The sequence below is a fragment of the Diceros bicornis genome, chromosome 17, assembly GCF_020826845.1.
Source record: "Diceros bicornis minor isolate mBicDic1 chromosome 17, mDicBic1.mat.cur, whole genome shotgun sequence".
NCBI classification, from domain to species: Eukaryota; Metazoa; Chordata; class Mammalia; order Perissodactyla; family Rhinocerotidae; genus Diceros; species Diceros bicornis.
Window position 1 is genome coordinate 60,247,247 of NC_080756.1, and position 22,615 is coordinate 60,269,861.

Consider the following 22,615-nt stretch of genomic DNA (forward strand, 5'->3'; position numbering starts at 1 on the left):
TGTGTGTGGGGGTGTTCAGTTTCAGCTGCCACACATCTGGAAGGCAGAGAGAGAAGCCATCACATGTACCAGTCTTTTTTTTTCTTTTTTAAGTTTTGAAAATATTTTTTTTAATGAGCTGAGTTTGATGGAAAGCACAGGGTGGTGGCAACAGCTGCCAAGAGTGACTCCTGTCTCCGTTTATGTTTATAAGGCACAGAGGGGCGGGATTAGCAGCTCTTGGGGAGTGTGGCCTTAGCTCTCCTGTCAGCCTGTCACTGGGGAGTCAAAGCCACAGTGACTGTTAGCAGGCACTGACTCCTGTCCTTGGCTCAGAAACAGTGGCCCCCCAATGTGGCCTCGGTTGAACTTAGGACGTGCAGAGCCAGAGAGATTTCACAGGAGCCTGATGGAAGCATGTGACAGAAGTGAGAGATGCTGGTGTGAGGGGGGAATCCATGGAGATAAGACGTGTCACCAGTTGGGAGAAAGAACTCAGCTATCTGGTGTGGAAATGTGTGAGGATATATGTCGGGGCGGGGAGTAGGGGTCTGCAGGAGGTGTGGTGCTGGGGAGGCATGTGGATGGGTGGGAGGGAGGGTGTGGGGAGGGAGAAGGACCACAGGGAATAGGGGCAGCTCTGACTCCTTAGTCCCCAAGGAGGACTGGTAGGTGGAGTTGAGGATGTTTGGACAAGGAAACTCTTTGAAGCTTTTCTCTCGTCCTCCCTACTCTGGACCTGGTCCCCTCCCCTCCATAAAGCCATTAGCTTCTGGTGCCAGCCCTATCTCTGCTCCATCTCTCTTGGTTCCAGTCGGTGCATTCACAGACCTCCTGCCCTGAGGGAGGGGAGGATTTATGGGGGGTAGAGGGTGGAGGGGGAGGGGCATCCTTTGGAGGAAGAGAGGTCTGTTAGGAAAGTTGGGTGTGGGGAGCTGTTAGTCGGCCTGCCTAGAGGCCGGATCATTTCCGAGCTGGCTCTGCATGACAAAGGGGAAAGAGCAAGTTTCTTCTTTGATCTGCTCCCTGCCGGCCCCACACACCTGCCTGTTGGTGCCCCTGCCCCAGCTGAGACCTCAAGAAGAATAACCAAAAGGGGGTGGGGAACAGGCCGTGGCCCAGGTTCCCTGGATCCTGCTCAGGCCAGCTTCCTCTCTTGGTGGCCCCAGGACAAAAATATCCCCTGGGCTGATGACCCAAAGCACCTGCCGCCCCCTCCCGGAGAGCCTGGAGACCCAGAACCGTGGGAGCAGCCCGGTGAGGTGGGGTGGGGCAGCTTGGAGCACGTGTGCGAGTGTGTTTGCGTGTGTAAGGTTGGAGGTGTTAAGGAGTCGTGGGAAGAAGACTCACTGGAGATGTGGGGTCATGCCTTGGATGGAAGCTAAGGGAGAGACGAGGTGGGAGTGCGTGGGAGGAGGCGTGTTTTTATAGACTTGCTCTAGGATCCAGAAGCATGGATTCTCTATGTGTTTTTAAGGGTTTGAGGATAGGTGTTCTTTGGGGGTACAGGCAGAGGCGTTAGTTACAAAAAGCATACGGCAAAGATGTGGGAAGCTCTCGAGCCCTACCAGGGAAGGGGCTGTTGCTTCTGGAAGACACATCCTCGGCACAGACGTTTGATGCAAGGGTTGCAGAGCAGGAGCTGGCTCTGCCCCCACTGCTGCTGGCTGTGCTCCTGGGAAAGGGGTTCGTGGCTGCCCCTTGTGGGCCACAGAGTGCAGAGGAAGGGAAGGGGCCACCTCGGAAGGCAGAGCTCAGCCGCCAGAGGTTTAGAGGCGGCGGTTTGCTGTACACCTGTTACATTTCTCAGAGAAGTTGCCTTGAGAAAGTGAAAAGTGCTCACCCTTCTCTCTACCAGTAATCCGGTAAACAAGGGTTGGGATTTGGGAAGCTTGTTTAGCGTAAGAAGGGTACAGGTAGAGAGGGAGGACTCCTGTTTGGCTGTAGGTAAATCCGACTCACAAAAGAGAGCCTGATGGTCAGAGAGAGACATCTCTGGCTGGAGTGATAGGTAAAGGGAAGAGCGGATGCGATGGCACTCATTTGTTTGGCTGCTCTGGAAGAAGGGCAGGTGTGCATTGCAACAGCCAAAGCATCTTCCTAAATTCTGCGTAGGGCGCACTCTGTTCTTGAAATGATTTGTTTTCATTCCTCTTTTCTAGTTTCTCAGCTCATTGTTTCCTTTGGAATTAGTTCCCAAGTAGAGTTCCCACACTTTTGGGTAAGAGACATAAAGGCAAGCTTGTGGTGAGAAGAGGAGGTAGGAGATGGAGATTGGAAAGAGGCTGAATTTCTTTGGGGGAGCAGAAATTGCCGTTAGAATCCCAGAGCCCACGCTCTTCTCTCCTGGTTCCGCTATCTGTTGCATTTCCATACTGATTCTCCCTTCGCTTCTGTTTTGTCTAGGGAGCCCTGTTTTGGAAGCCGTCTGTCCCGGGGGTCTTCCATTCCCCAGGACACTGGGGAGGGCCGAGGCCCACCATGCCCGGCCTGCTGCTGCTCACCGCTGCGCTGCTCTCCAGCTGGGCTCAGCTTCCGGCCGAAGCCAGCTCCTGGTGGTGAGTGAGAGGGGCTGCAGTCCTCCTGTCCCACCTGCGCCTCCTTTGGTAATTGAAATGTGGAGAAGGGTCCCCTCGTGTCGTGGTCACTCCTTTATCCGTAGGAATCCTAAGGACCTCTTTTATCCCAGGGAAAGTTCCCAGGACAGCTCTTTTTCTCTCTCAAGCCCGCAGAGATAAAGGTTCCCTGAGGATAAAGGACTAGTTCATTTGGCTTTTTCTGTGATGCTGTCCGCATTCCCCTTTTCCTAGACTTCCTCTATTCTCATGGGTTGTTAGAAATAGTTCTTTTGTTGCTATTGGATCAATAAGAATATTGATATCCTTTTTTTTTTTTTTTTGCTGGTGGGAGCAAGGAGAGTAGAATTCCTGTTTTATAAGTCTGAAGAGCAGATGAGGTTTGCAGGACCATGTGTGACTTTCTTTTTGTTTTTAAGACTGTTGTCGTTGCCAAGTCAACATGGAAACGCAAGCACTCACCACCTATTTTGCACAGGTCTGTGCCCTGCTCACGTTTTTACTCAGATGGCAGATCTACAGCCTTCTTCTCTAACTTAACTCTTTATTATATTTGGTAGACGATGAGCAAAGGGAGAGCCCCTGAACTGATTAAGAGTGGGCTAGGGGATGTGTGCGTGAGATACAGAAGTGAAAACATAGAAGATATTTCGATGTATGTCAATTGGAGTCTATTTTAAAGGCATAAGGGGAGTTCTGTTGAAAGGAATTGACTGCTTTCCATCACATGTCCTGCACGTGGGCCAAAGTGAGCTGATCACTCCTCCCCTTGAATAAGCCATGCACTCTCCTGGGGAGGTTTGCTGTCCTGTTCTCTGCCTCAAATGCATACCCTTCCCTCTCATTCGCCTTCTCTGCCTGGCCCCCCAGCCACCACCCCCCAGCCACCATTCTTTACGACCCAGTTCACACTCTGGCTGTCTCCTTATACAGGCTTCTCCCCAGCTGTAAGAGCTCTTTCCCTTTCTGATCACGGTGGATCCAGAAGCTCAAGTCTGTCTTAGGCATTTGACATCTCACATGTCATCTGTGTTCATGCCTCAGTTTCCTGACAATGCCCTTGGAAGGCAAGGACTCTTTTTAATAATTTTCCTTTCCAAGCCCTTAATAAAGAGCCTTATACACAGAAAGCACTCGATAAATGTGTTGAGTGCATAACTTATGGCTGCACACAGCATATGCTCACTCCTTGGCCTTTTTTCCCCTCTCTCTGGATCGTTGCTGTAGGTCGTTAGCTATGAACCCGGTGCAGAGACCCGAGATGTTTATCATCGGTGCCCAGCCTGTGTGCAGCCAGCTTCCTGGGCTCTCCCCTGGCCAGAGAAAGCTGTGCCAATTGTACCAGGAGCACATGGCCTACATAGGGGAGGGAGCAAAGACGGGCATCAAGGAGTGCCAGTACCAGTTCCGGCAGAGGCGATGGAACTGCAGCACCGTGGACAACGCGTCTGTCTTTGGGAGAGTCATGCAGATAGGTAAGAGGCCAGCAAGACAGGCCTTGGTGAAGGGAGCTGTGCTCACCTGGCCTGGGTGCAAGCACGGTCTCTCAGGACTGCTACAGGGAGAGTCTCGGTGGAAGTGGTGTGCAGGGAGAGAGGGAGACACACGCAGGAGGCAGAGGCTCAGGCAACGTCTCAGCACGCAGCTTGGCGCTCAGCTGGCTCTCTGCTTCCAGCTTCACCCTGTGTGGGGCAGCCTGTGTGTGACTCACTGTGGGCAGGGGTCAGAACATCTGAGTTGAGTTAGAGTGCATTAGGAAACCCACCCAGCACCACTGCCCTTTGTCTCAGCACAAGGGCCTCCTTTGAGAGCCTTGGGCAGAGAACTGAAAATTGCAGCCCTCAAGTAGGATTTTTGCCTCTTCCACTTGGACCCTGAGAGATAGAAACTTTGAGCCAAATTGGTAATAGCTGTCATTAAATCGACCCTGATCCAGTCCTGGCTTTTTCATTTGAAAGGGGATGTGTGTGAAAGTGGGGGAAGGGTCAGACTGGAGAAGAAAGATGGAGGGGGCCACCTCTTCCCGGATTCCTATCCCTTCCCCGCTCCCACCCCTGGTCTAGGATTCTTTGGCTACCTCTTGCTTAGGTGGAGGTGTGATCTGGGGTCTAATTGTTTTAGGTCCTTTTGAAATGCAATCCTCCCCTCCCTGGCAAGAAATTGAGAAATCCGGCCCCATTCTACTGGGTCTTATTCCCAGGGCCATAAAAGGAAGGTGTTAGAGCACTGTGTTCCCTGTCTCACATTTTCCCAGAGCAGCTTCCCGAGTTACCTGAGGCTGGGGCTTTCCCAAAGAATGATTTAGCATGTCAGAGAGTTGTTACGAAGGATGCCTGGACGGCCCCTCCCTGCCCTGATTGCCTTCCCCTCCTGCCCTTGCCCACAATTGAGAAGCATGCACCAGGGGAAAGGACCCTTTGAACCTTGCTTCTCTCTTCCTTCCTTCAGTACCAACTCAAGGTCCATTAAGGAATGCTCATGTGACAGTCTTCCTGGGCAACTTTCTCAAAAGAATGGACTTGGGGGCTCAGTGGAACTTGTTCATAATTTATCAGTTCTTCTCAGACACACTTAGTATCTGTCCCTTCTTCCTTGTAAAATTCTTGGGCAGCAGCACTCCCTGCCCTGGGTTTCAGGTGAGGAAACTAGGGTGGCCCAGGTGTAGACAGAAGCATCTCCCAATCGCTTTAAGGGAACTAATATGTGTTTGGAGCCTAATGTATGCCTGACGTTGGCTAGATCCCTTTCATGTGTTATTTTGTTTGAGTGAAGGCCAAAAAGGGAGGCTTTACTTTAGGAAACAGAGGGATCATCAGGAATAGAAACTCTCTGGTATAGATTTGTCTGGTGGAGTGGCTTGTGAAAGCAGATCCACCAATCTCTCTGTACCCTATTCTGTTACAAATGGAACCCTTCTCTTTGCCTTATTTTCACCGTTCCTTTTTGTAGCTTCCCTGCAGGCTATGCTACCTGGGAAGCTGTCCTCCATTCCTCCCCCTGGGCCCAGCTAGCTTCTGGTGAGTCCTCTCACTACTATCTTGTGTATGACTTCTGGAAGATTCCTTCCTTCTTTGAAACCTGTGCAAAAGTCCACCACCAGAGGGCAGCAGAGCAGCTCAGAGGGAGCCATTGGCAGTGCACCGCCTCCGCCCAAGGGAACACGGGGGTACCTTCCTGGTAGTTGGGCTACTATGGAACAGAGAGCATGATATTGTCCTGCTATCTCCTTGTAGGGGGAAGATGCAAAAATCTCTCTCATAGCTCCATGGCTGCTGGTTTATTAGCCTTTATCCTTGAGGTGGTTTGAGTTTCCACTCTGAATTGTTTCACATATAAAGAGGCCCGCTGTACTGCTTATCCATTGTGAAGCCCCGAGTTATCTCTTTCTTGCTGAGAGTAGTTCTAGTAGCACTGTGCTTACCAGGCTTACCAGAGACCCAAATGCTACCCCAGGAAGGCAGAGCTACCTGCACACAGTGCCTAGTGATGCCCCCAACCCAAAGAGGCAGACGCAGTGACTGCAAGAGACTGCTAATTCATGCGCAAACAGACTGGGATCCCAGCTACCGTGATAGGCCAGGACTGTCAGGGCACGTAGCGTCTGCAATATTATGCTCAGCTGCAGGTACATTATTTTAAAAGGCAATTCTGAGACAAATGAGTCAGCTCTGAAAAGCATGTTTGCTAAAGAATGGTAGAAGAAATCAGACGTATGTAGCTTGGAAAAGAGGAAACATAAAAGACATAGTAGTTGTTTTAAATACTGAAGGGCTGTCAACTGGAAAAGGGGTTCGACAGTGTGGCTCCAGCAGGTGAAGTTATATGGAGGCATATTTCAGCTTAATCTAATGGTGATTAGAGTCATTTGAAAAAAGATAGACTGGGTTGCCTTGAGAACCCACTCTGCTTCTCTGAGGAATGCTGTAGAAGGATTGCTCACAGTGGATGGAATGTCGATCTGGGCTGCAGCTTCAGAGGCTCCTTCCTGACCCAGGATGCCAGGTCAGGGGCTTGAAGCTCCATTTTAGGAGGACTTCTCAGGCATGACTCCCTGAAAGAGGGGCCCAGGCCCTCCTCTCGAAGAGCTTCTTAGCCATCTTAACCATTGTGGGAGCTCACTCCCATCTGACTCTAGACGGGACAGACCTCTGGTCTCTAGCAGTGGTTCGAAACTGACTCAAACGTCAGTCCTGATGGCTAGATCACGAGTGTGACTTCCGCATCATCTGGGTTTTTCTCGTGCTGTTCCTAGTCCACATCTGACCAGAAGCTGACCCTTGGCTAATAGAGAAAAACTGACTTGCCCAGTGTGGTCTGGTTGCAGACTTCACCATGTTGCGCCTAGACAATCAAAAAGTAGGGTGAGGGCCGTCCCCGTGGCTTAGCGGTTAAGTGCGCGCACTCTGCTGCTGGCGGCCCCGGGTTCAGATCCCGGGCGCACACCAACACACCACTTGTCCGGCCATGCTGAGGCCGCGTCCCACATACAGCAACTAGAAGGATGTGCAGCTATACATACAACTATCTACTGGGGCTTTGTGGGGGGCGGGGGGAAGGAGGAGGATTAGCATGGATGTTAGCTCAGGGCTGATCTTCCTCACAAAAAAAAAGTAGGGTGAGGTGGGAGATGACTCTAGACCTACTGGTGATTGCAGACTGCTTCCCTCTCCACCTGCCAAGACAGGGTTGTGGGGTGTCTACTTCTGACCATGGAGACTCAGGTGAGGAGGAAACGGAGAGCAGAAGATTGCGCCTGGTTTAATAGCTGAGATCAGGATTGAGTCTCAGTTTCCTACTAAGAACCACTCCCTTCCCTCCATACCTGAGTCCATATGAGTATTATTTATTATTTCTTATAAGAGCTTTCTTGAAATATAATTCACATACCATACAATTCACCATTTTAAAGTGTACAGTTCAGTGTATATTCACAAGATTATGCAACTCTCACCACTATCTAACTCCAGAACATTTTCATAACCCTATAAGAAACTGCATACCCATTAGTAGTCACTCTCCATCTCTCCCCACTCCTCCCCAAACCCTAGGCAACCACTAATCTTTCTGTCTCTATGAATTTTCATATTATGGACATTTCACATAAATGGGAGCATACAATATGTGGCCTTTTGTATCTGGTTCAATACAGATACAAAACGCTAAGTGGTACACTTAGCGTAATAATTTCAAGGTTTATCATGTTTTGGCATGTACCAGAACTTTACTACTTTTTATGGCTGAATAATATTCCATTGTATGGGTAATACCACTTTTTGTTTGCCCATTGATGGTCAATATGGGTTGTTTCCACTTTTTGGCTATTTTAAATAATGCTTCTGTGAACATTCATGTGTAAGTTTTTGTGTGGACATGTGTTTTCATTTATCTTGGATATATTCTTAGGAGTGGAATTGCTGGGTCGTGTGGTAATTCCATGTTTAACCTTCTGAGGAAGCTGCCAGACTGTTCTCCAAAGCGGCTGCACTATTTAGTGTTGCCATCAGCAGGACATGAGGGTTCCAGTTTTTCCATATCCTTACCAACTTGTTATTATCTGCCTTTTCAATTATAGCCATCCTCATGGCTGTGAGGTGGTATCTCACTGTGATTTTGATTTGAATTTCCCTGGTGGCTGAATATTACTTTTTATAAACATTTTTATTGAAGTAGAGCACACATCATATGAGTTTTTAAGCAGTTCACTACAGCAATAAAGAGGAACAGAATTTGGATTTTCTACTGGAAATGATCTGGATATTCAGAGAGACCGTGCTGAGTCTCCTGTAGATGTGGTTCCCCCATGCTCTCGGGTTAGGAGGCGGCGTGGACCCTACGGAAGACAGAGGGAGACAGCTTGGATGATTCTAGACGTTGTGATTCTAGTTCACTTTCTGCTCCTGGTCTCTGCCACTGTCTAGCTAGATAATGGAAGCAATAAAAAAGACAGATGTGTGGCTCATGGAGTGGGGAGAAATTGGTATCTGTGAGGGAGAGATTTTTGCTAAGATACAGAGTCCTGGTATTGGTCCCAAGATTTCTACTCCGTCTCATTCTGTTCGTCCCACGTGTTCCATAAATTCCTTAATGCCCACTCTCCCTTCCATTTAGGTCTGCCTCCTACTGGTCATGTAAACGGCTCTGGAATGGATGTTAGTATAGGCCAGGACTCGAGGGATTCATTCTATTCTGTGTGTTCAGATGGCAGAGGAGGCGAGTTTCAGCTCATTATCCAGAGATGTTTCTAACCATTAGAGCCATGGGCAGTGAAAGGTGCTCCCTCCTGACATTGCTGCGTCTCCCAGGAGTGTCATAGCCCAGGCGATGGTTTTGGGTCCGGAGCAGGCAGAGGGAAAGGAAGGGCCCCGCCAGAGAGTTGACCTCCTTCACAACCACCTCTCTTGCCTTCTCTTGCAGGGAGCCGAGAGACTGCCTTCACCTACGCAGTGAGTGCCGCGGGGGTGGTGAACGCCATCAGCCGGGCTTGCCGCGAGGGTGAGCTCTCCACATGTGGCTGCAGCCGGACAGCACGGCCCAAGGATCTTCCCCGGGACTGGCTGTGGGGTGGCTGTGGGGACAATGTGGAGTACGGCTACCGCTTTGCTAAGGAGTTTGTGGATGCCCGGGAGCGGGAGAAGAACTTTGCCAAGGGGTCTGAGGAGCAGGGCCGAGTGCTCATGAACCTGCAGAACAACGAGGCGGGTCGAAGGGTAAGCTGGAGCTCCCCCACCTCCACACACACTGCAGACCAACTGGGCTGTTCCTGGGCTGAGCTGGAGCCGTGGCCTGGCCATCAAGGAAGGGGGTTGGTTTGATTATGGAGATTCTTACCTGCAACTGCCGACCTAGATGCCCACATTATTCAACTAATCCCTTTCAACAAACTCCATTTCCCAAGGGCACTTGTCATTGTGCAGTTGTCATTGTTTTAACTTTATTTATTTCTCCACAGGACATCTGTCCCTACAGGACTTAGGTGCAGTCTTATGATCAGAATTCCAGACATAGGGAGTGGAGTTCTTGTCTTGACTGCCCCTCCTGTCATTTGAACACATGGGAGGATTGGAAGTTTAGGCCATTAGACCTACTCTAGGTTTCTGGTTTGTTGGATGCTCAGGTAAAACCAGAGATGACTTTTAAGAGCTGCTATCGTATGTATCCAGAAACCCAGTCCAAAAGCACTGTTAAGTACTAATGGCAAACATACTTCTATGCTAGGAATTTTAAACAAAAGTGGAAGTGTGAAAGGCAACGATCTTTTGAAGGCTAAGGTAGACAGTCTCACCAATCTCATGCAAGATGTGACTGTCTCTGAGCCTCAATTTCAGTAGAAACTAAAATGGAGGTTTTGAGGTGAGCTTGGTTTATTGTATGTGCAGAGCATACCTGGGCAACAGCGTCAGGTTTCCTTTATGGTGTGCTGAGGAGCATATGCCTTCTCCATCTGCACCGTGCTCATGAAGACCCCACCTCTGAGCACATGCTCTGGCCTCCTCTTTCCTTGGCTGCCCCGACATGGTCTGGCTCTGGCACAGGAAACTGGAGGGCTCGCCCAGTGTATCCATTGTGGAGGGGAGTATGGATGGCCATCCCGGTCCCCCCATAGAGAGGTCTGAAGTCTGAGCGCCAGGTGGTGGCAAAGGGCCAGGGGACCACAGACCTCTCAGGAAACAACACAAACTTCTTTCTGGGAGTGTTGTCCACACTCAGGTCTGTGTCAAGCCAGCTGGCTCGGGACCCCAGGCAAGGTACTGTAGTGAGACGAAATACGAACTAATTAACAAGTGAGAACGGCAGTTTCTTGAGAAGAAATAAATTCAGAAATTTAATGTTGGTTCATTGGTGATTCAGTAATAGGATATGGATATATTTCTAAACATGTGTTTATATATCAATTTTTAATAAATTGACTCACGTTTCATAGGAGCACATATCAAATAATGGACTTGGGAATGTCTTTTATATGAATTGGGATCTTGTGATGTTGGCTTGGTAGAACATGGCACACTTGTGTCAACTTAGCATCAAGTAGACGTCAAATGTGATGCCAAGTAGAGATTAGAAGTGGTCATTTGCCCGGTGTCTTCCTTACGTGCCCCATATTCAGAGGCTAGTTTTGTTTAGCCAGATATGGGTATGTGGGGGGTGGTGTTACTCAATGGCAGTGTTGGGAGTTCTGGTCGATGCTCTGACCTGTGGTTTTTATGGTTTAAACCAGGGCAGCGAGACTAGAACTGTCCTGGATGACCTTCCACCCTGAGGGCATCTGTGGAGCTGCCTCAGTCTCCCAGGGCTTCCTCTGTTTGCCTGTCCATTTGCCAGTCTTTGGGTGTCTAACCGTGAGGAATAGGATTGGTGAAAAAGGTTAAGATCTTCACCTTATCTCTAGAATGCCCAAATTCTATCCATTTTTCGAGATCACAATTCAAATACCACCTATTCCTTAAGATCTTTCCCCTCCTCCATAATTAGTAGTCTCTGCATCTGAACTGCGGTGGAGCGTTTTATACTTTTCTTGAGGTATTGCTTACTCCACTTCATCTTATTGGCTGTGAGTTCCTGAGGACAGCGATCAGCCATCTAGCCTCTTTGGAGCAGCTCTTACTGTGCCTTACGTCTGTGGGTTCATGTGAATATGCAGAGAAAAATTCACATATTGCCTCCTAGTAAGAGGTCAAATTCACGCAAGGCTGTTTCCTGTCTCTGCTCAGAGCTATCGTTGGAGCATTGTGGCAGATGTGGAGGTGACTAGGCATTCATCCTAATCTGGGCCCCATTTCAGTCACAGTCTTGACCCCACTTCTGCTGGCTCCTTATTTTATTGCCCTTAATTGTTTGTTTGTTTGTCCTGGGCCCTTATCTCGGCCAGCGCCTTCCCTTCCATCTGCCTTTCTCACTTACACACCTTCCCTGTCTTTCTCTGTCTGTCTCCCTGTCTTTGGCCCCCTTCCTCCGTCTCCACACCTCTTCCATAGCCCTTTATCTCTCCCTTTGCCTCTGTCTGCTCCAGATTGGGAATTCTTGTCCCCTTCTATTTTTTATCCTCTCTCCAAGGAACAGGCTTCCGCCATCAATCACCATCTGAGGCTAAAGGTATTCACCTCCCACCTCCTCACACCTACATAAGAAGTTTCTCAGGAAGGACTAAGTGCTGGCAGGGATTGAAAATCCCCTGGACTAGTATTTTACCACCAGATTTTTTTTTTTAAATAGAATATCTAGGATCTGACATCTCGACCACAGAGGAAATCTTGGGCATATTTGCAAGAAATTTCTCCTGGCCTTTAACAGTCTCAAGTAACTCCGTTTTAGGTATTGATGGCAAGAGCCGTGGGTTGATATTGCCTTGTCACTTAAGGGCTTCTAAGCATCTTCCAGATAAAAGCTGCCTAATTCTTGTGACATTCCTGTCAGTGACCAAGCTCAGTCACATCGTTAGATAGATGTAGAAGAGGGACTGGGTGGGGGCGGGGGGGGGGCAGTGCTTTGCCAGGGAGCAAAATGTAAAACTAGAAAATAAAAAAACATTTTATTGCTTTTTCAGTTAGCAGAAAGGGCCACAAATTAGGATTTTTCCTCCTTCTCCTACAAGAGGAGCTTATCTATACTATCAATAGTAAAATATTTAAAAATATAAATATTCCTGTCTCTACAATGTCTTCCTTCCTAGAGGAAGGGTGGAGTGAATGTCTGAATAGTGGGAGTCAGTGACACTCTGCCTCTGGGTCTGTCTTCCTAAACTCTCTATCCTTCATCTGTGGTCTTGCTCTGACTCTCCTTCCCCAAATCTCCCTCAGTGTTTGCTCCCAGGGGAGATGCTTATCCTGTCCTCTTAGGCACTTAGCGGCAGGGTACACAGTTTTAGGCCCTTAATGCTTCCTCCTTCCAGGAGTGCCAGATGCCTGACATCCCTCTCTAAACCAAGGACCATTTCCAGAGGAATGTCAGGCTCCGGCTCAGACCCGGGGGATTTGTGCCAGAAGGATAATTGCAGGCCCTGTCTTTGAAGTGCCTGCTGGAATGGGAGTTGGTTCTTTTATGCTGTGGGCCTGGAGCTGCCAGCCAAGTGCCTTTAACCTTGGGGAGGAGCATTCCTTCCTCCTCCACCCTAAGCCGTGTTTAAGCCCCGAGACTGGAGTGCAGAAGTGCTGGTCATTCAGACTCCCTCCTGGGTGGCCCTGAACAGGTGATTGAGACTCTCTAGAGCTTCAGTTTCTCCACCATAAAATAGTGGGCATAATTCCATACCAGAAAAAAATCAGGAAGAGTTTTGACAATAGTAACATGAGCTGATGATGGTTAAGCTATTTCTTGCACCTGCAGTGGTCTCTGCATAGTGCTGAATAAAGATGCAATCTGGGGACTCTTGAAAAGAAATCTGAGAGAAGCCCTTGAAAAATGAGTCTCAACTCAGTTGGTGACAATAGCTGTAGCATAAGAAAATGTTCTGCAGCAGGCTTGCGTTTCTATCCTGCCATCTGCGCTTCTGGGCCTGCTGCCAGGGTTATTTGACGCACTGCGCCAGTATGCTTTCATTGAAAACACTTTGTAAGCAGCTTTCTGGTCTACTCTTGCTTTTAAATTTTGATGTGGGATAAAACAAGTTCCAATCCACTCCACATTGTTGTGGTTCAGTGACTTCCGGGTAAATTTGTTTTCAAATGCATCACCCCTAGAGGTGAGCCTGCCGACCTTCTCTTTCATTGCACAGGGCCTTGCCCCTCTCCCTCCACCCTCACAGCCTCTCCCAGGGGGTGTCTGGGGTTGCTGGGGTGGAAGAAAGTGGTCTTGCTCACAAATGTGGTATGGTTTACGGTGAGGCTCCTGATGACTCTGTGGAGTTAATGACCAAATGTTAACACAGAAAAAGGGACAATTCAATTCTAAGGGGATTTGGCAGGGCCAGGGAGAGCTTTTGGCTAACCGGGGCCACGCCAGCAGTTTCGGTTATAGGCTAGTAATTGGATTCTTTTTTCTGACTTGTGCTTAAAACTAGGCAGGTTTTGTTGGTTTTTGTTTGTTTGTTTGAGACTTTGATCACGATAGAAATGTCCTTTTTTTCCCTAATGGTAAAGATGACGCATTTATGGTAACAAATTTCAAGCAATAAGAAACAGAGTAAAATGTGCAAGGGCTCCAGGTGTTCTCCTTGTACCTGATCAGACACCAACATTGCCTCCCAGCGTTTTTCTATGTGGTGCTCCTTTTGTCTGCTTTCAATCTGAGCACCTGAGGATCCTAGAAAGATCTCTCTATACATTTGAAAAATTATCGCCCCCCCCCCCCCCCCCCCCCCCCCCGACACACACACCATCAGCCCTCTTCTGTACAGGTGGCGACCCTCCCACGCTCTCGACATCGTCCATCGGGATGCTCCTTCTCATTCCCTTCTTCTCCTCTCCTCAGGCTGTGTATAAGATGGCAGACATAGCCTGCAAATGCCACGGCGTCTCAGGGTCCTGCAGCCTCAAGACCTGCTGGCTCCAGCTGGCCGAGTTCCGCAAGGTGGGGGACCAGCTGAAGGAGAAGTACGACAGTGCGGCAGCCATGCGCATCACGCGCAAAGGCAAGCTGGAGCTGGTCAACAGCCGCTTCACCCAGCCCACCGCGGAGGACCTGGTCTATGTGGACCCCAGCCCTGACTACTGCCTGCGCAACGAAACCACAGGCTCCCTGGGCACCCAGGGCCGCCTCTGCAACAAGACCTCGGAGGGCATGGACGGCTGCGAGCTCATGTGCTGTGGCCGCGGCTACGACCAGTTCAAGAGCGTCCAGGTGGAGCGCTGCCACTGCAAGTTCCACTGGTGCTGCTTTGTCAAGTGCAAGAAGTGCACCGAGATTGTCGACCAGTATGTCTGCAAATAGCCAGGGCGGGGCCCGCGCTTCTGGCCCTCTTCTCCACTCTGCCTCACAAAGTTTATATTATATAAATCTATATGAATATATTTTATATTTGTATAAATAAATGGATGGATGATAAATAATTAAAAGAAGAAAATGAAAAGGAAAAGCAGAAAATGAAAAGGAAAAGCTTATTTAAGAGACGCTGGAGATCTTTGAGGATTGGACTTTGCTGGCTCTCGACTCCCAGTGGGTGGGAAAAAGGGCTTTTTCTCTCCCTCTGGTGGGGACTCTCAGGATGTAGGGACTCGGGAATATTCACTGTCTCTCCACCATGGCCTTGAGGAGAGAGGTGGTGGTTAGCTGGGGAAGATGGCTTTGTCTGGAAGTCTGGAGTCTTTGCTGGGTAGATGACGGCCCTATGACCCCAGCCATTAGGCCGAGAGGCCCTCTGGAAGGTGGCAGGCACTCAGCTTAAACTGTGATGTCTTCAGGGTCTTGTCCAGAATACAGATTGGTTCCGTAAGAGGCCCAGTGCTTTCTTACCTTTTCATCTCTGTGCATAGTTGCAGAATCCACAGTTATAGGAATGAGGAGAGGTCCGAGTCATCTCTGACCAGTGACCACAAGGGGACCTGCACCTCCCCAGACTCCCAGGCCTGTCTTTCCAGCAAGAATTATTCTTCCTCCACAGATCACTAGCTCCTGCCCCAATTCCCTGCACCAAGAGGAAAGGGGGTCATTTGGCCTGACACGTTAGGAAAGACATGAACTGAATATTTGTGCCTGAGCTGCAGAAATCCAGGTGCAAACTGGACCGCACTAACGTTGCACTGTGCTCCCGCCTGGGAGAGGAAACTTGTGATGCTGCTGCTTTCGCCTCCTCCGTCAAGGGAGGCCTCACGAATGACAGGATGCGTAGCCAGGTCAGGCTTGGCCAGCCTGGCGCGGTCTCTTCATCTCTGCCCCAGATGTACAGTTTCTCTCTGACATTAAATCCCCCTCAGTGAAGTTGCTCTCCCGTTCCTTATTTGGACATGTGATTATCTTTCATTAGTCTCCTTTTATTTTCGGTCTTGTCCATGGAGCCCTGCTACGTGGTGCACATATGGAAGAGGGTAAGGAAACTTTACCCTCTACCCTTTACCCTTGAAACTTCAGAGCTCGATTAGAGACAGGGACAGGAGAATGTTATGAGAACTAAATAAGGTAATATATTGAAGCACTCTCCCCAAGAGCTAGCACAAGGTTAAATATTCAATAAATAGTAGCTATTAATATAACTATTATGAACAAAACAATTTAGAGATTGAGTTTAAACCTCGCATTTGCCTTCCCCTTTCCCTTCTTTCTCCATTTTACAGCCGCCACGTTAACGCTGGTTAGTTCACGGGGTCCTGGGTGAAGCACAGGCTGTGGGGATGCTCTGCAGCCACTGATGTTGCCGTCTCCAGTGGCGGACTCCAGTATGTGGGGCCAGGAGAGTGAGTAAGACAGAGCTCGGGGATCCGAGAAGGGAGATGCTATATCTTAGAAAGGGAGGGGGGAATTACAGGGAGAGACATTGATCCAGGCTGCACTGAGGTGACCATCCTGCAGGTGAGCCAGGAACCACATAAAGACACCAGTTTTATTCTAGAAAAGTTTATTTCTGAGGAAATAATAGAATTAAGAAATTAACTTGGGTTATAATGAACAAATGATATTAAAAAACAATCTAAAAGAGATTCTGCCTGAGGGTATCCATGGCCATGTGTACTACTTGTGTCTTTAGTAACTAAAGAAGAACCTTCTGACTTGATGTGAGAGAACATCAGACCCAGGGTTATTTTACCAGTAACTATTCCTCACAGTGTTACTCAGATTCCTTTGGTTGACGTTTACAAGATGAGTGGTCCATGAAAGAAAGTGATTGAAGTTAGCTGGCCTACAAAAGATCAAAACCATGTCCTTGGCTTCATTAGTTGGCATTTAACCAAATGAACTAACTGATCACACAGATTAATAATGATAATAAGGGTTTGAAACACTGGCTGGCATTATTGCTCTTTCCTGTATCACTGTCGTAGAGGCCTGGAGAGTTACCTTATATCGAGTGCTCATAGTGTTTAAACGCTGAAATCCAGTTCATCCTTAGAATCTTCAGGAAATTAGTTGAGAGTGGCTTGTCCACAATCCCAAAAAGTGACTTCCATGTTCATGAAGGGAGATGGATCATCCCTATCACGTCAAGGTTTTCCTGCACAGTCATGGCAAGGGGATGGAGTAAATATTGAATGTTTTCTTTCTGACACGGGGAGTAAGTCATATGTTCAAATACCAGGGTGATTGTTGTATCCACTGACAACCAGAGTTAGGAAATATTTAATTTTCAAAATAAGTTGGGATGAAGTTATAATTATTGTCACATGCTTGTTGAATCCTGCTGGATTGGCAGTTGTCTGTAAAGTGATGAGTAATGCCATAGGAATGTGGCTGGAGAATATGGAGACCAACCTAAAAAAACGAGCTTCTGCTCAGAACCATAGAATGTTAGAGCAGGAAGAGAACATGGCAGTCAGATCTCCAGCTCCTGCGTTTCCAGATAAAGACTTCCAAATCTTGAACAGGTCCCAAAGCTTAGTGTACTGCAAAAATGCAGAGTCCTAGGCCTCCAGCACCAGAAATTTTTATTCAGTTGGTCTGGGGTGGAGCTGGGACTACTGTCTTTAACAAGGACAGGAGGGAATCCTATGCTCGTGGTCCAAAGACTACACTGGACTTACAGGCATTAAGAACTAGCCCAAGATCCTTAGGGAGACAGGCACCAGGTCCCGATTCCCAACCCAGTGCTCTCGGCAACCCTGTGTAGGATTCCCTGGTACCTGACATGTATTATTATTACCGTGTAGTCTAATTGGAAGATCATTGCATTGGATGTAATGCCTGGACCAAGCAGTTCTAGCCATCTCAGGGAGACTTTTTGATGAGAGGAGAAAGAGCATCCTGGCACAGAGCAGAACTGATTTGCCCTGGGATGTTCCACCACTGTCCTCTGCCTGGAACTGGTAGGGGAGCCTACAGATCCATTACGAATATAATAAGGCAATATTTGCTTAGCTATTTGTCTGCATGTATTCACCTTGTCTTCAAGATAAGATTGGGAGAAAGGCCTGACTGCCTCCATTTAGATGGGGGGGTAGAGAGGCAGGCCCAGCGGGGGTTCAGATTAGGGCAGGCCTCCATTCATAAAGGCATTGTCATGAAAGTCTCAAAAACTTGGATTCAGAGTCCTCACTTGGAGAGTTCATTTAGTGGGCCTCCACTCTCCATTCTTTGAGGGGAGAAACAAAACTTGCTACTTGTATTAAAACCCGAAATTGGTTATTGCTTCTGAGATTCTGCCCTGCTTCCATTCTTAAATCATATTGTCATCCCCTGGAGTTCTAGGGCCAGCAAGACATCTGTGGTTGAGATTGCTCCATGAGATAGAGATCTTACAGCTGCAAGAGTTTATCAAGAGAGAAACCTATTTCTTGGGCAGAGAGCCATGCCATCCTGAGAGAGTGGAAAAAAATAGTCATTTCCATCTTAAAACAAGCTGTGATACATTGCCAAATCCCACTGACACTGGTCACGTATTTGGGAGACCCTCAGTGTGTGTGTGGGGGTGGGTGTGTGCACACCCGCTCATGCACACCCACGCACACAGGAATGAATGTTTTTCATTAATTTTGTGGGGGAGATGGAGAGGCACTTGAGGTATAGAATAAGTAAAAAAATAAAAATCGGGGCCAGCCCAGTGGCATAGTGGTTAAGTTCGTGCACTACACTTCCACAGCCTGGGGTTTGCAGGCTCGGATCCCAGTCGTGGACCTACACACCGCTCATCAAGCCAAGCTGTGGCAGCGTCCCACATACAAAATAGAGGAAGATGGGCACAGATGTTAGCTCAGGGCCAATATTCCTCAAGCAAAAAGAGGAAGATTGGCAACAGATGTAAGCTTGGGCCAATCTTCCTCACCAAAAAAATAAATAAAATTTTAAAAAATCATAAATAAAAATAACTGTCATCACTTCTGGCTGGTAGATGGTAGATGGTCTGTCTGTATTGGAAATCCCTGCCTCTGGTTGGCTAGTGATGACCAGCTTAGTATCTAGAAGGAATGTTGGAGAGCTGAGAAGGGCCATCAGCCACAGCTGCTAAGTCCTTTATTAGTCCTTAATTACATACGAGTCTCTATATTATATTTATACTTAAAACCATAAGTAAAGGGTGTTTTACATACACATGCTGGGTAATTTGCCCATAAGTGAGAAGATTTTAGCCCAGGAGTGAGGGCCAGGCGTTCAGCAATATGGAAGCCGGGCCCTCACAGTTAACGTTCTAGACTGTCTGAGCGTCTGGGCATTCGCCATGTGGATTATCCACGGCATTGCTGTCTCCTTCCCGCTGCCTGCCTTTTGGTCTTCACTCTGCTTATCTGCACCTCTCCCAGAGGCAGCAACAGAAAATAGAACCAAATCAGTTAATGCGGGCTTTCTAAGTAGTTTCGATAAATAACTACAAAGGGAGAAGTGGTGGCCAAAATTAAATTTTAAAATTATCTGTGAATTTAGTTTGTCACTTATGTGTATTATCTACTGCTCCCCATGATAACTGAGATAGACTGAAAGCTGCCCACCGCCAAACAAGTGGGGAGCCGCAGTAACACGAGCGTTGGCTTGAGTGTGGGGCCTATCAGCAGAGTATCAGAAGGGGCCTCCAGCAGCTGCACCAAGATATAAAAGAAAAGATACTAAAGAAAGGGTGAATCCTTTTAATCCAATTGTATCTTAAAGCCAAAAAGATTGTGTATTGTTTTAAGTGGCCCTGGCCACTAATCCTCTGGGACATTTTCTAAGACCTGGGGCTGTGCTCTCTCTGTTGGGTCAACCAGCCCTTTGGTTGGTCCCTGATTTGAAGGTTATGTCTTCTCTCATATGTTTACTTTATCTCCGGAGGCCTTTTCAGTACAAGGTAAGTTTCATAAAGGAAGGAATTTTAAAAAAATCTCTTTTGGGGGCCAGCCCAGTGGTGTAATAGTTAAGTTCATGCACTCTGCTTAGGCGGCCCAGGGTTCGTAGGTTCAGATCCTGGGTGTGGACCTACACACTGCTCATCAAGCCATGCTGTGGTGGCGTTCCACATACAAAATAGAGGAAGATTGGCAACAGATGTTAGCTCAGGGCCGATCTTCCTCACCAAAAAAAAAAAAAAAATCTCTTTTGTTCCCAGCTCTGTCTCCCGGAACCTAAAACAGTGCCTAGCACAGAGAAAGCATTCAATAAAGATTTGCTGAATGAATGAATAAATGAATGATGATTCTCACTGAGCAGATGAGGAAACTGAAGGAGAAGGAGATTAACTGCCCTGGCCACCGTGTAGTTTGTTCTCTGAAAGTTGGAAGTAACAGAAATGGATTTGCGCCAGTTTAAAAGAAGGGAGATATGTTTAGGAGAGGCTCACAGACCCTTCAGGAGCTGACTCAGATGCCTCGGCTCGCTCTCCCTCCCTCCTTTTGCTCCTCTGTGGTCTGCTTCCCCCTCTCTGTCTCTCTGCAGACCAGCTTCCGCTGCTTCTCCCGGTGGAAACATGACAGCTGACAGCTTCCGAGTTGACAGGACTACAGTTCCAGCCACAGGCATGGCTCTGAATCTTTCCCGGTCCTTGTTCCAAATCCCTGTGCAGGGCTCTCTCCGCCATCCCATGACCTTACAGTGGGTCAAGTCCATGAAGCAGACAAGTTTAAGAATTCGTGGAGACGGGAGGAGCTGCTCCGTCCTCATCCGTTTCTCTGCTGATGGTTGGATCAGAGAACGTGTAACCCAGCTTGTTGTGCAGCGAGACCCTAAGTATTTACCCTGGAAGTGCGAGTAAGGAGTCCTTTATCTGTGAAAATGCAAAATTATGGGACAAGTCCTGAGACATTTCTCAAAGAGGTAAAGACCTGAGCCCACGAGTGTGAAGAGGAAGGCTCCTGTTCCCTGAATGACTTCAGGGATGAGATGAATCAAGGGAGTTGAGTTGCTAGGAAGCAGGTGACTAGACTAGACTCAGTGACAGCCCTGGCTGACATTCTATCCTACAGAGAGATTAATTTTTTTCTACCGAGCTCTATTTGAAGGGCCAATCATTCGTGTTAATGATTTAAAGATATCGTCCCTTTGACAGTATAGCTGTACACTATCAATTGCTTCCTTCATACTTTTCCTAGTTCTTCACGGTCTGGGTACACAACTAAAAGAAATACCTGAGCGGGTTAAGGATTCCGAAGGTTTCTTTGTAAATCGTCCACAGCTCCTGGGGCGCCACACGGCAAACGTGAAACACGACACATGCCCTATGGCTGGCCTGCTTTTGTCCTTTCTGACTCGAAAGCACGAGCCATCCAGCCCTGAGATCTCAGGCCGTGGACAGGAAGGACACATTTGTAAAGCAAGAAGGAATTCCCCTCACATTTGTAGGGTGCTGTGCTTGCTTCCTCATTTGATTTTCCAACCGACAGAACCTCAGCGCTCCTCTGCCGGCACCAAGACCCTGGGATCAGACAGCAACACCCTGGGCCGGACTGCAGTTCCGTGTGGCCACACGGTGTCGCCGTTTCATCAGTTCTAGCCAAGTGTCTGTGGCTCACGCCTTAGTTCAAACCGTGGGTGGGGGGATCCTCGTGGATTGATGGCAGAAACAGAATCTAGACCCTGCAGAGCCGAGTTTTAATTAAATTTATCATTTGGATGAGTTTGGGAAGAATTAGTTGCGTGTTATTTTAGTTATTTCTTAAAGATTGAAGTGGAGGGTAGTGCAGTTAAGGAAACCACGAGGGGAGTGCCTAGTCCTGCTTCCTAGCCCGCCGAGACGTCCAGGGTGACGGTGGAGTACAGGCGGAGGCAGCGGCTGCCGTCCCCGGGGGTGAGTTTAGCCACTGTTTGTTCCCTGCTCCTAAGTAGTTTCCAGGCAGCTGAATACTTTGCATGCTTCAAGGTTATCATTACAGAGGTGGGGAATAATTATAGCTACCATTTATTGAGTGCTTACTGTGTACCAGCTGCTTCACTTACGTATAATTCTCTCAGTACCTCTGTAAGGTAGGCATTATTATCCACCTGTTCCAGATGGGAAAACTAAGACTCAGAGAGGTTAAGTAACATCATTCACCTCACACAGCTGATAATTGATGCTGACTCCAGAGCTCTTTCTGGTTCCTCAGTGAACTTCTGGGTAATTATAGAATCTAATCACCTGATAAGAGGGGCCCATTTCCTTCTAAGTTGCAAGGTGTGTACAATAATCTTCCTTACTTGCCACCCTGAATCTTGAATGAGAAGAGTGATGAGGGACATTTCCCCTCTACGTTGCAGAGGGAACTTGGTGGTCCCGAATCTAAAGTAAAAAGACAAAGTGTACAGGGCTAATGACGGAAAATTATGCACAACATGAAGAGAGTATATTGATGCACATGTTGAAGCAGGGAGAGAGCTGGAGGAGAGCTGAGCTCAGGGAGTACGTGCCTAGGACGATGGAACTCACTAGGTGGCTCGGATTCAGCATGAACCATGGAGCTGCCTTCTGGGAGGTTCATTTTACACAGGAGAGCTGGCTTTCTTTTGAATTCTCTGAAATTTTTGTCTGTGTGTGTGAGGAAGGTCAGCTCTGAGCTAACATCCGATGCCAATCCTCCTCTTTTTGCTGAGGAAGACTGGCCCTGGGCTAACCTCTGTGCCAATCTTCCTCTACTTTATATGAGACGCGGCCACAGCATGGCTTGACAAGTGGTGCATCGGTGCACACCCGGGATCCGAACCTGTGAACCCTTGGGCCACCGCAGTGGAGTGGGAGCGCTTAACTGCTGCGCCACCGGGCCGGCCCCTAATTCTCTGAAAATCTTAATTTGTTCTGGCAATGTAACAACATAGCATAAGGACTTAAGCCCTCAGGCTGGGCAAGATAGGATGGCCCTTGAAGAAAGCGCAGGCAGCTGGCAGGAGGCAATAAGCTGAACTCTTGGTGGGACAGGAAGGAGCTACACAGATGAACTGTGGGAAGGTTTTAGGTGTCAGGGCCAAGCGATAAGAGGGATAAGGATGGACTGCCCAGCCTTAACCTGGAGCTTAACAAGAAAAAACACCCTTCCCTTCAATTATCAGAGAGAGTTCTGAGGGGAAAGGGTCAGGTTGCTTGTTGCTTGCCCCTCTGTGGACAT

The 22,615-nt window shown here is 48.2% G+C and overlaps 1 protein-coding gene across 6 annotated transcripts in view; it reads left to right on the top strand.

The window, feature by feature from the left end:
- Positions 1-14,647, top strand: part of WNT5B (Wnt family member 5B) — a 97,416-nt gene extending 82,769 nt beyond the window's left edge. The window contains exons 1-5 of one of the 6 annotated variants that reach the window (XM_058559126.1): positions 1,005-1,241; positions 2,386-2,537; positions 3,783-4,030; positions 8,970-9,262; positions 13,959-14,647. In XM_058559126.1, the coding sequence (XP_058415109.1) occupies positions 2,461-2,537; positions 3,783-4,030; positions 8,970-9,262; positions 13,959-14,417 (1,077 nt within the window). In that variant the 5' untranslated portion in view covers positions 1,005-1,241; positions 2,386-2,460 and the 3' untranslated portion in view covers positions 14,418-14,647. Of the gene's footprint in view, positions 1-1,004; positions 1,242-1,280; positions 1,377-1,428; positions 1,845-2,385; positions 2,586-3,782; positions 4,031-8,969; positions 9,263-13,958 lie in introns of those variants that run through there. The other 5 variants (XM_058559120.1, XM_058559122.1, XM_058559121.1 and 2 more) reach the window with 5 other exon arrangements.
- The last annotated feature ends 7,968 nt before the right edge of the window (positions 14,648-22,615 follow it).